The sequence below is a fragment of the Protomyctophum bolini genome (assembly GCF_963924005.1).
Source record: "Protomyctophum bolini genome assembly, chromosome: 4".
Lineage (NCBI taxonomy): Eukaryota > Metazoa > Chordata > Actinopteri > Myctophiformes > Myctophidae > Protomyctophum > Protomyctophum bolini.
Window position 1 is genome coordinate 13,763,486 of NC_137865.1, and position 13,354 is coordinate 13,776,839.

The 13,354-nt window shown below is 44.6% G+C and overlaps 2 protein-coding genes across 2 annotated transcripts in view; one reads left to right on the forward strand and one right to left on the reverse strand.

Annotated features, from left to right (window-relative positions):
- LOC308313606 (NT-3 growth factor receptor-like) overlaps positions 1–10,533 on the forward strand; it is a gene marked incomplete at its 3' end in the record, with an annotated part of 222,417 nt that extends 211,884 nt beyond the window's left edge. Inside the window, exons 17-18 of the mRNA XM_080760819.1 lie at positions 8,989–9,147; positions 10,348–10,533. Coding sequence (XP_080616945.1) covers positions 8,989–9,147; positions 10,348–10,533 — 345 coding nt within the window. The remainder of the gene's footprint in view (positions 1–8,988; positions 9,148–10,347) is intronic.
- On the reverse strand, positions 3,115–5,109 carry LOC308314276 (integrator complex subunit 9-like; the record flags this gene model as incomplete). The annotated part of the gene is made up of 1 exon (XM_080761817.1): positions 3,115–5,109. One exon carries the CDS (start codon positions 5,107–5,109, stop codon positions 3,115–3,117), a length of 1,995 nt encoding a protein of 664 aa, XP_080617943.1.
- Positions 10,534–13,354: the final 2,821 nt, after the last annotated feature.

Genomic DNA, 13,354 nt, shown 5'->3' on the forward strand with positions numbered 1-13,354 from the left:
CACACACACACACACACACACACACACACACACACACACACACACACACACACACACACACACACGCACGCACGCACGCACGCACGCACGCACGCATGCACACGCACGCTGGCCCACCTACTTTGCGCTTGTGTGCTGTGCCAAGGCGCAGAGGAATTTGAGCATGTAGTTAAATTATAATAGTGCATGGTCAATAGATTCAAGAGGGTTTATTTGTCAATCATTCATAGAGGTACAAGAGGGAAATGCTGTATGCGTGGCATGCTCCTCAACATATTTAGTAACTATAACCCCTCATGTCTGAGTTACTGTATATTACTGTATAATACGATTAACTCTAATCCCTGGATGTAAACCAGGTTGGTATATAGCTGTCACAATAAGGGTTGAATGCCACCACCACCACCCGAAGCCATGGCGGCTATTCTGGTGGATGAAAACAAGAGAACATGCATGGATGGGTCAAGTGGGGACAGTGAAAACCAAGAGAACATGCATGGATGGGTCAAGTGGGGACAGTGACTCGCCGTCACGGCCAGAACTTTTTAGGCTGAAGGGGGTCGACCCCGGTCAACAAAGTGTATATAGGGTTTACAATCTAGGAACAATTCTGCCAAGTGTGGCCAGTCTTGTCAGAAAAAGGAGAGAGGAGATGCGCACACCGTTTTAAAAGCTCCCAAAATAATTTATTGACAACAGAGCGGACAATAAATACAATGTTTGGGCCTCACCGGCCTTCGTCAGGTATACTCATACACTGTGTGTAGGTGCAGTATACTTGTATTTATTGTGTCCTCTCTCCCTTCTCAGGCTTTTTTTGGATCCTGCACCCGTTGCAATTTATGGATGTGCGTGCACCTCTTGACCATTGCAGTCTATGATGTCAGTCACAGACTCCATATTTGGGCAACGTTTCAGCCCGTTGACTTACAGTATAACACTTGAAAGTTCTTAAAAATAAATAATTCACGATTTTGTGAAATTACATTCATAGACTTATACCTCCTATACTGGCAGCATGCACAGGAAAGGATCCGTGGATGGGTCCTGTGGTTTGAGATTAGTCCCGGACACATAAACAGATTGCACAGGGGTGAGAACATAATCTTCCTCCTTGCCTTCGACCTGGTGGGGATATAATCACACTACCATCTCTAACGGTGTGTTCAGTAGAGTGCACAGTTCCAAAGTCCCCGCTTGCAGACTCACTGAACTAAGCAAGCCTTCATTTGAAGTCTGTGAGGCCTTCGGGCTGTCCCAGTGTCCCATTGTCATGTCTGTGAGGGCTCTGGCAGAGCCCTTTAAAGGGATCGTGACATTACAAAAACATTTTTTTAGGTTTTGAACTCAATTGCACCCTGAATGTTCAAAGTAAAGGTTGTGTGGGTGTAATTGAGGTCATAAAACCTCAAAACCACACCCGTGTGAAGTGAAGGGGCGCTCTTATTATCGTACATCATCATGCATCATCTCATATTGGCCAATCCGAATGCCTGTTGCCACAAATTTACGTCATATTTGGTGGACATTTGACCTAATTTCTCCTTTCATTGTCGATGGCAAATATGAGACGTGTGGGGACAAGATGACGTACATTTTCCCTTCATTGTCAATGGCATTTAATGTTTGTGTTGCGGACATTTTGTGGGGACAAAAGCTGTACCTGTATATAGGAAGGGGCTAGCAACCCTCAAAGATAAATGAAAATGAATGTCATGAAACCTTTAAGCACCCTTTCTGTAGGTCTGCATCGATAGACTTTGTTTGAGGGAATTACCTGCAATTCAGTCATTAACTTTTCAATTTAGTTATGCAGCCATGCAACTCAAAATATGATGGATGCCCATGTTGTCTGCTCCAATAGCTGGGAGCTCCTGGTGAGCGGCCTGCCTCGTCTTCCTGGCCGACATCTTTTCACGCAACGTTTCTATCTCCCCATACATTAAGATGCTTATTGCTTGCTTGTTACGTTCACCCAATGAAGCAGAATTCCAAGAATATTGCAATCAGTTATTTTCGGTGTGAAAGAGGCTTTATTAGGCTTTTAATTAGAACAGTGGTTCTCAACATTTTCTAGATCAGGGACCACTATCGGCTACTGTGTTAAGTGGTCAGATGTGTAGGCAGTGAGCATTTTCAGAGCATGTTTATTTTAATGATCAACCAATCGATTGTGTTCCGCCTTGGATCAATGGAATTAGCGTGTTATAGCCTATTTTAAGTACCTATATTTATTGGTATATATTTTATAACGGTTATATATAAGGTTAGATAATAAATACCATGGCATTTATGTGTACATTTATTGTCTCAGGTCGGCCCAACATAACTGTTTCATCCAAGGCACCCCTGAATTACATTGTTACTTTATCATATAGTAGGCCTACGTAATTGTTAATATTTCCTCCTAAGATACAGTATATGTGTCAAGAATAGTAGTTTCCATTACGACAATTAATTGAAAATAACTTCATACTTGACATTTAACACTTTGAGTGTCACCTGGTGGACAAAAGTGGTAGCACACGTGTGCCATGTGATTCGAGGCAATTTCACTATAACGTGCGTCCGGTTTGTTGCCATCTTGAATGTTATTAGCAATTGCGCTAATGCTAGTGAGCTAAGACAATGTCCATCCTTTCTCCAGAAAACGCCACTATTCCAATCGCGATGACCGCAAAATCAAAAACGAGCTCCAAACCTCACCGATCTGATCACCACCACGGACAGCGGCGTATCTTCAGAGAAAACAGCGTGGAAAGGCCGTGGCCAATAAGGAAGCTAATGGCGTTGCGTGCGCAACAACAGTGCTGGCGAACCCCAGTATCCCTATTCTGGGGGGTAAAATTCACCAAAAATAGCAGAACTACATGATCTCGTGGTATGTTGTGACTCGTTGTGAGCTTGTAGATCGGCTATTTTTGGCAAGGTTTGGTGGTCCGTCTTACTATAGAGGGTTTAAGTGTTTAATAAGTGGTAACGGAGGGTTTAAGTGGTTAAACTGAAGTAATGTTTAATTCCAGATATTATCAAAGTATTCTGCGGGTCACACCACCCACTTTAAGAACCACAGCATTAGCACACCCACAGGAGAAGGACTCACCGCGGGTCCGCTCAGAGTTTCTGCAGGAAGCGGAGCACAAAGTCTCGCATGACAGTGCGCAGCATCTGGTCGTTGCACTCGATGTGCGTCACACCCTCCTCCAGCCGGATCTTTGTGTCATCCGTCTCCAGGTCCAGCGTGTGTCCGTTGGCAGTCTCGTCCACCTTCACCTTGATGCCGTTCTTGTGCAGCGTGGCCAGGAGAGCTGCCAGAGGCACAGCGCCGCTGAGGAGGGGTCTGGGGGCCAACACCACCTCCACTGGGGGCTCTTCTACTGCACGCTTCCTCTTCTTGCTGGGGGGAGCTGCCACTGCTGCCGTTGGCGGGGTGCTGGGCACCAACTGCAGCGTGTGCTTGTTATCCTTGGACTGCAGCACGGCGGTCACGGGCGCCACCGAGACGCCCGGCGTGATTTCGGAGCGCACTAATGATCTGGCCAGCTCGGGCAGTAGGTGGACGCGTTCGTAGCACCTCTTGAAGGGCAGGCTGAGCACGGAGCAGCGTCGGTAGGGGATGGGAGGAGGCTGCAGCTCCAGCATGAGGTCTGAGCGGTGGGAATGGGACGGGGGAGGCCGGGTGTACTGTTCTGGACACACCACACGGAGAGGCTGCACCTCCTTGAGCAGCTTGGACACCTGTTTGAAGTTGAGCCGTTTGTCAATGGGACAGTAGTAGCAGTTCATGGCCAGTGGCTGGTAGGGCGCCAGGGCATCTGGGTCGCGGAAATCCGGCTCAATGAAGATGATGCTGTTGCGGCTCGACTTTCCCCACAGTTCCATGAAGTGGACCACGTCTCCGAAGCGCAGAGAGGGGTGTCCGGTGAACACCACACATGGCTGGCGGAACTCACTGCTGAATTTTCCGTGAATGCTGGGGTAGTGCTTCAGTTTGTTGCTCCGGATCAGCTCGGCGTGAAGGAAAGGAGGCTCTGGAAGGTAGACCTTGGATTGTTTGTTGTGGCAAAGCCATTCAGGGAAGATCTGGGAGAATTCAAGTGAGCTGTTGGCGACAGGCGAGATGAAATAGAAAGGCGTTGTTCCCAGGTTGGCGCTCTCGATGAACTGGTGCAAACAGTCAAACAGGTCATAGATCGCCCCTGACGGGTAGCACGGCACCAGCACGTTGCCCCCTGCTCGAATCGTCATCGCCAGCTTACTGCAGAATTCTCCCAGCATCCCGTCTGGTTTGGAGGTGGGCGTCTGGATGAGGCCCGTCAGAATCAGAACATCGCTGTTTTTCAGGGAGATCTTGTCCATGGGCTGTGGGTGTGTGTTGGTGAGAACGCAGGAGCCAGACATATAAGCCACTTTCTCATGATGCGATTGGATGATCCAGTTGGAACTTCCCAATGCGTGGCCAGAGCTAACGGGTGAGACCTGCACTGCTCCGAATAATTCCACGTTCTGCGAATAGAACACGAGCTGCACTTTCCTGAGGGCGGAGTTGACCTCTTGCATGCTGTAACATGTCTTCCATGTCTGCGCATCCACGGCGCCCTTCAGTGGTGCGGGGAGCATCTGCTGCATTTCCTTGTGCTTCCAGCAGGTGGCAGACTGAGTTTTAGGGACTCTCTCCATGAAGTGGACCAGTTCCTCCATCAGCAGTCTGCCGATCTGCAGAGTTGGCTCTGTGGCGTACACGGTCCCGCTGAAGCCGGTGTTCTCCGTTATGTACGGCAGGGCCATCATGCAGTGGTAGTTGGAGATCAGGATGACGTCGACGGTAGACAGATCCAGGAGCTCTCTCTCAGGAACACAGAACTCCGGCTGCGCGTCCACAAACACTCTACCCTCACACACCTTCAGCTCCTTCTCCATGCTTAGCATTCCATCCTGTGATACCCAGCCGGGCAGTTTGGAGAGCCTCGGGCTATGTACCAGAGGCAGGGGCAGGAAGTTAAGGACAGAGGTGGCATCCAGTCCGCAGTCCAACATGATGGTGGTGGACTTGAATTTGAGGACATTGCAAGGGAAATTTGGGTGACCCGACAGACAGTAAAGTTTCATGTTGTAGGCCTAGTTGAAAACATTCATTATGAGGTTTAGGCGAGCCGGCTTCGCTAGAACATCTTAGTTGAGTGTATTTAAGAATACATTGTTTTGTTTCCAGTTAGATTTTATTGATGTTGAGGCAATGATTACATCACCTGGATTCTGCCAAATATGGACATGCCTTAAATCACGGATGGTTTATTTGTACTTTTTCTATGCACCTCGAAGATGACAAACTACTGTATTGATCAGGTCCAAATGCCTTGTGCACACTGACAGTAAGCCAAGGAATTAAATTAAATCCTTAAAACCACCATTATAATCAATATGCCCATATATAGTGTTAAATACAACTAAGGGAAAGGACTGTTATCCAAAGATTAGGTTTAGGGCAGATACAGGGATCTCAATAAGTGGTATAAAAGAGACAGACAGACAGACAGACAGACAGACAGACAGACAGACAGACAGACAGACAGACAGACAGACAGACAGACAGACAGACAATGTAGGCATTTAGCAGACACTCTTAATCCAGAGCGATTTACAGTAAGCAAAGAAAACAATAAGATACAGTACATCAGACTGATACAGAGATCTCCCTACAGTATAAGGGACACATGTACAGATATATAGGCATGAAAGGGACAAGGACAGACAGATGCAGATATCTCCAAATATGGGAATAAAAGTGACACAATCAGACACAAAGATCTCCATAATGCATAAAAAGAGATATTATGGGTACAACTGGTATTGGATAACCAGGTGGGGCACATGCATTCCTGGCTTGCATCGTTCCCTAGTACCGTAGTCTATGGTCTAGCCTATCTATGAATTCACTGAATCTCTGTTTGAGTCTGTCTGTCCCGGGCATAACTCGGATGCATGTCCTTTATAGGCCTATACTATAATCCTACTAGATCCCAGGGAATTACATATGGCCACCAAAGATCACGGGATCTATTTAATGTGAAGGGGCAGGTGACACAGTAGTTTAACCATGTAGTCAAGGGATGTGAGATCTATTGAATGTGAAGGGGCAGGTGACACAGTAGTTTAACTATGTAGTCAAGGGATGTGTGAGCTGCCTCGCAAACAAGCACTGAATGTTGCTACCATAAGAGCTGAGAATGATACTTGGTACTCAGACAGGCCTTGATTCACTGCATTCACTGATGAACTCCAGAGCTATAGACCTGGGCCTCAAACACGGCGAGTAAAAATAATGATGGAATAAGTAATACATTTGCCATCGAATTACACCCTTAAACACATGGCAGTTAGCCTACCCTGAATGTAATGAAGCCTGAAACCTTCTCAATACATCTTGGCAGAATGTATCATAATTATCGCAGGACCCAGCTCAAATACAATGTAAGGAAGTATTTCTCTGCATAATGATGACAAATGTTAGTCCAACACGATTATACCCCCTCTCACTCATGGTTTTGCCCCCAAAACGCATACACATAAAATATATGATTACATTCACACAAACCCAATAGCATTAATCTCAACAGACACATAACTCCTCCCAACGCATTGCCCCCTGGCAAACAATTACTGATGACACAATAACAGAATAATAGCAAATTATAGGCAAGCTTTTGGGCATGCGGAGAAGTCTCTCCCCAGCTACTATGAGTGCCCAGGGATGCTACAGTATCTATTGAATACTCCTTAGTTAGCAAAATAATAGCTTGTTTTTAGTTTTTTGGTGCGTTTTTATTAACTGATTCATCTTTTTTACTATGCTGCTGACTTTGAAGGACACATAGCCATAAAAACAGTAAGGGCAAGTGGTAATAGAAGGCTGGAGGAGACAGGTAAAGTTATGAAGCATGGCATAATGTAGAAGGTATAGGGGTCTTTGTCACTGGCTTAGTCACCAGGGGTTCCTAAATGTTTCCCCGCCAATGACCCCCAAATAGCCGTATATCCTCCAGCTGTATTGTGATTAGGGTTAAAGATCCTTTAGGATTTTAACGATTCCAGTTCCTTAACGATTCCCTCTTAACGGTCCAATTCGTTAACGGTTCCAAATCCAATTAACAATTTCACCTCTCACCTCTGGAACTCCCTCCCCCCTGATATTAGAAACATGGACTCTATCACCATTTTCCAAACCCACCTCAAATCCCACCTGCTTAAACGGGCTTATGGCTGACCTCTGCTGTCTTCTGCTGCAAGCTGTACTTTACTTTTTGCTTTTGCTTTTAATTGTGTTTTGTATCAACTGTTTTTAAACCTGTAGGGCGACCTTGAGTGCCCTGAAAGGCGCCTTATAAATAAAATGTATTATTATTATTATTATTATTATTATTATTTCTATAGGGGGTTCCAAATGGACCCTAACGCAGGTCTGTAACTCTGAGTGTACAAATGGAACCAAATGGACCCGTAACGGTCCATTTGGTTCCATTTGTAAATCCAAGAGTTATGATGGTCTATAAAATGTAAAAGTTTGAGAACCACCAGTATTGTAATTGCACAGCAGACGTGCAGTCTATATATACTGACATAATCGTTAGTTAGAATGTATGAGGCCTCACGTCGGCTTCACGTCTAAATGACATGGCTATTGACATGCATTGGGCACTAGTCTTCAAGTTATATATTACGAACACTGCAATTAAGGAATAATCTCAAGCGTCCACAGTAAGGTAGCTTTTTTGAACTGTGAATTGAATTTCTCTGTATGAAGGAATAGGGAGAGTCCAAAGTTTGACTCACTCGTTTTAAAAATGAAATATCTAAAAAACAACAAAACATTTAAAGGTAAAGTGTCCACAGTAAGGTGGTGTTTTTAATTTGTGAGTTAAGTGTTGAGTCTCCAGGTAAAAGTACGAAGAAGTTTCGACACCAAAATCCACCATTGATTTTAAAAGTAAAATATCCCGAAACCTACTCAGAAAAGTACCCAAGAGATTCTGCACGACGCCACAGTAAGCTGAACGTCCCCACAATAATAATAATAATAATAACACAAAAAGCGATAGGGGTAATAATAATAATAGTTGGATCTTTCCAATAAGCCTCCCTGAGGCCCACCCTTGGAGTTGGGCGGAGGGGGGTTTGGGCGGGGGGGGGGTTTATACAACCTGTATCTTAGGAGGAAGTAATTCATTATAGTCTCCATTAGGAAGTGTGTGTTGGACTAAATTAGTCAAGCTGCTTCATGACCTTCCAGCAGTCACAGTTGAACTTAGACAGGATGAGTAATGATTCACTCTCTGTGTGATCTTCATGCGCCATGATGGGACATACATTCTGTGTCCGTCACACTTCATCTTTTAATATCCACCTCCATTAGCCATGCACAGTTAACAGGAATATCCACCCCGCCACCAAATCTACAAATAGTACACTATCACGCTAACAGTCACCAATTTATGATGATGAATTCTTCCTGACTTTTTCATGTCAAGGACCCCCAAACTAATGTGTATTCTGTCCGTTGCCGCCATTTGAAAAATATGTTGTGCCAAAGAGAGACCCCCATACAAGATGTGTTGTTAAAATGTTTTAAAAATATTCCAAATTGTTAAAACATCATATATATATATATATATTACAAACAGCCAATGTATAGGTTTAAAGTGGCTAAACTGATTTTAAATGTATGCTGCATGCCTATTATCTCACCTCAATTAAGGACCTTTAGGGTCCCCACTTTGAGAACCACTGATCGACATGTCCGTGCGTGTGTGTGTGTGTGTGTGTGTGTGTGTGTGTGTGTGTGTGTGTGTGTGTGTGTGTGTGTGTGTGTGTGTGTGTGTGTGTGTGTGTGTGTGTGTGTGTGTGTGTGTGTGTGTGTGTGTGTGTGTGTGTGTGTGTGCGTGCGTGCGTGCGTGCGTGCGTGCGTGTGTGTGTGTGTGCGTGTGCGTCCAGGTGGGAGGCCACACCATGCTGCCCATCCGCTGGATGCCTCCAGAGAGCATCATGTACAGGAAGTTCACCACTGAAAGTGACGTGTGGAGTTTCGGCGTCATCCTATGGGAGATCTTCACTTATGGAAAACAGCCATGGTTCCAGCTGGCCAATAACGAGGTACGGAAATTCATCCTTCATTCATTGATGTGTATGGCTTAGGAATGTGTGGGAGATGACACATTGTCTTTGGTATGACCCCGGCCAAAATGATACATTATCACAACGTACAATAAATATATTTAAATGACCATGACTCAAAAGCTAACATTATTTTATAGGCATTTAGAGGTACTTCGGGGACAATACAACGACCGTAATTAATCGCGGGTTCGACCCAGAGGCGTATCTACAATAAGGCGAGGACAGGCATCCGTCCGTCTGTCCAAATCCATTTCTGCCTGGCCAGAATCCATACACTGAGGACAAAAACAAGATCTGAGAACTATTAGTGGACAACGCATTGGCCGTTGCGGTAGATCACGACCCTCAATCACCCATTCGAATGCAAATGCATGCCTTTCAGCCTTTGCATCCTACTGTCTGGCAGTTTCTTTGAAAACCTTTAGTGCTACTGATTGTGCGCGGGGGGACGACAATTAACACATCTTGCCTGACCAAAATGTAATTCCTGGAAACGCCAATGGTTTGACCCCTTCTGATCCAGCACTAATAATAACACACTGAGAATGCCATTGAAACCCTTTGAAACAGAGTGTCTGTGTCATTTTAGAATTTAGCATTGGCTGTTCAAAATATAACCTTAATGATGCCGTGTGTGAAATGGAATTGGCCTCTTTTCACACCAGAGTTCAGATGTCATCTGTATAGTTCAAATACATCTAAATTAGTCTTGTGTATACTGACTTTTATCAAGCGTGGCTTTTGTATTATTTACGCTGGGTGTGTGTGTGTGTGTGTGTGTGTGTGTGCACACGCGTGTGCGTGGTTGTTAGAGGGTTCCAACAACTAGGGATGCCCAAAAAGGAGGCAAAAAGTATTGCGCCGTCATATATGGCGGATACGCTGTTACTTATACCCATAGAGTACTGAGTGACATGCCTATTGTATCATGAAAACACATTCCATGATTTTGCAGATGTAACTATAATATGTGTCCTTGTAAGCATATCCTTTGTGTGGACATAAATAAATAGTTAACGTGTGTGTGTGTGTGTGTGTGTGTGTGTGTGTGTGTGTGTGTGTGTGTGTGTGTGTGTGTGTGTGTGTGTGTGTGTGTGTGTGTGTGTGTGTGTGTGTGTGTGTGTGTGTGTGTGTGTGTGTGTGTGTGTGTGTGTGTGTGTGTGTGTGTGTGTGCAGGTGATAGAGTGCATCACCCAGGGCAGGGTGCTGGAGCGTCCCCGGGTCTGTCCCAAGGAGGTGTACGACATGATGCTGGGCTGCTGGCAGAGGGAGCCGCAGCAGCGTCTCAACATCAAGGACATTCAGAAGATGGTGTTTGCCCTGATGAAAGCCACGCCCGTATACCTGGACATACTGGGATAGACACGGAGACGAGTGGAGAGAGGAGAGTGATGTGAGTGAGACGGCTGTTAGACTGGACTAGATCCTGACGGGACTGGGACGGAGATGGACCAGAGTGGAACCGGATGGAGTAGATGATCTTCACTAGAGTTAAAAAAAAATGAAGATTGCATTGCAGTACAATATAGACTCAATTGGACCTCGTTAAACTTCAGTGATCTGGTCTAGGCTGACCGTGTCCCTGGTTCTCATCTCCCATTCATTTGAAAACTGGACATCAGTAGACTTTGAATGGACTGTGTATTGGATTGAGTCAAACGTGGAGATTCTGTTTATCTGGCCTGGTTTGGGTCTGGATGGCTTTATTTTGTTTCCCTGGTCATTGTACCAGCCTTAACATCTAGCCTGTGTTCTATCAAAACCTGGATGTAATTTGACCTGGTTTTAAGACAGATGTATTTCTGTATACCACTCTGGATGTATCCTGGGCTGGACCGGTACAGCTTGGTTTGAACCAGAGCCATCATCATTCAAATACCCCTCCCTGGATTATATTAATTTCACCTGGCCCAGAAATGACCCGGCTCTTATTTATCTAGCTTTCGACAGCCTTGGCAAGTCTGACGAATCTTGACATAGCCGTGTGACCGTGTCTAAAGATTTGTGTCACCAATCGTTTTTCCTGGATTATATTTGTTTAACTTGCTTACGGCCTTAGTTACTTGGCCCGGAATTGGCTGGTCTGTTCCAGGATGATCACTGGAAACATGTGTTGGCCAACAGAAACACTGGAAAATCCTCTTAGACTCCCACTGTGTGTAAATGAGCAATGGTTTTTGGGAAGCTCAGCATGAAACGTGTTATAAGTTACATTGACAAGACACCACTCTGTGTGTGTTCCGGATGGCAAGACTACTACAGTATATAACATAGTTACTTAGTGGCTAAAATCTTATCCAAGCGACTGTTTGTCCAAGAGTTTAAGACATCTGCACGGCTTGTCAATTCTAGAGCCATCGATGGCGACATGGCCAGGTCGTGCTACAAGGACGCCATGCTGCTGCTCCTTCTCTAGAACTGAACGCTGATTTATACTTAGTTGTGCGTCGGTATCATGACGGCGAAACTGAGCATCTGCTACTTTTGACGTGTGGCACCGACGCTATAACAGTATAACTGAAGCTTAAGACCTGTTGACTGGAAACATAAACCAACACTCTCCATAGTGTCATCATGGTGAGACAATATTCTAGATAAGATAGAACACATTACTTGCCATCCGACCTGAAGGCTGTATCTGCAACATTCAAATTCTATTCTATTTCCTGATCGTTTTCAGTATCTACTGGTCTGGTATCTACTCGTCGGGTCTGATCCATTTCTGGACAATCCTATTCTCTTTTTGATGTTCCAAAACAAAGTCTGGGATCTTACAAAGTTACTGTGTTACCACTTTCTTCGGACAAACTACCGTGTTGTACCATAGTGATGGCTTAACGCTTAACCATATGGACGGGCCTTACTGGAACCAGAAGGTTCAGGAGCAGGACTGGACAGCTGTTTGTCATCTGCACGTATAGGCAACTGGGGTGTCCATGGGACTCACATTGAAGATGTCCGTTTTGGCTGGTTGTTTTAATGCAAGCACAGAAGGAACCAAATCCAAACTGAAATATTGTGGAAATGTTGTCGTCGTAGCCTTGGACCAAGACTGTATTTCTGTCATTCTTCGACACGAACCCCAGATAGACACTGGCAGTCCATGTTTAATGTTTAATAGCCATAGCTGTTACGCAATCGTACAGTCCGTTTGAGTTATGTATTATGTATGGAGAAGTATCTATACTTCTCCATACATAATACATAACATATACAGAATTCCAGTGGATATTTGCGGTTATAGTGTCCAAGACTGACAGAGATAGATGCATGTCAGAATTGATGATAATAATAATAATAATAAAACTAAAACTAAATAAAGAAACAACACCTCTTTCTGTATTGGTGCAAGGCTATGTCATCGTTACAATCACTGTCCACAGTCAGGACCTCGACCAATGCAAAGACTTAGGGCAGTTGTATCTTTACATGGCAGTAAAGTCACAGTCACAGCATGAGAACAGGAACAGCGTGTCTTTGTCAACTACTGCGATCAGAAGAGCTAACATCTTTGGAACCATGTGCGAAAACAAAACGGTGTGTGATCCATTACAACTGCTGTGCCCCATAGTGCTGGTCCTGTGTCTAATTCTTACTTCTGTCAAACATACTTAACCGTTCTGTATGGAAACACCTGTCTTTGGTGATGGTCCCACGTTTGCCCGCTTAGTTGTCACGTGTGCAAGGACCTTGACCTTGACCTGACCTTCCAATCCTTGAGCCTAGAAGTGTGGCCTGACTCACTGTCTGTCGCCATAGAGATGGACCCAAGTGCCTCCTACTTCTTTCTAAACACTGGAAACAAAAGCAGTCTTTCAAAAATAAGAAAAAAAAGCACTTTTACATTTTGTTTACCTGCTAAAAATGTACATTTGCTGTAAACGTGTCTCTTTTTTCCTACAAACTACTTTCAGTATTGCAAAAAAATTATGAAAAACAAAAAACAAGGATAAAAGGAAAATAATATAGAAAAATGAAGAGGAACTGAAAACCCTGGACGAACGGTTTGCTTTTTTCGTAACCTTTGCAGCTCGACAAGATCAAACTACCCAAGGTGACACTTTCAGTTCTCTTTTTATAAATATATATTCTATATATTTTTTAATTTATTTTTATTTTGAATCAAAGTGTGGATGTCTGCCATGCTCCAAAGCCATTGGAACATTCTGTCGCCGGGGCAGAA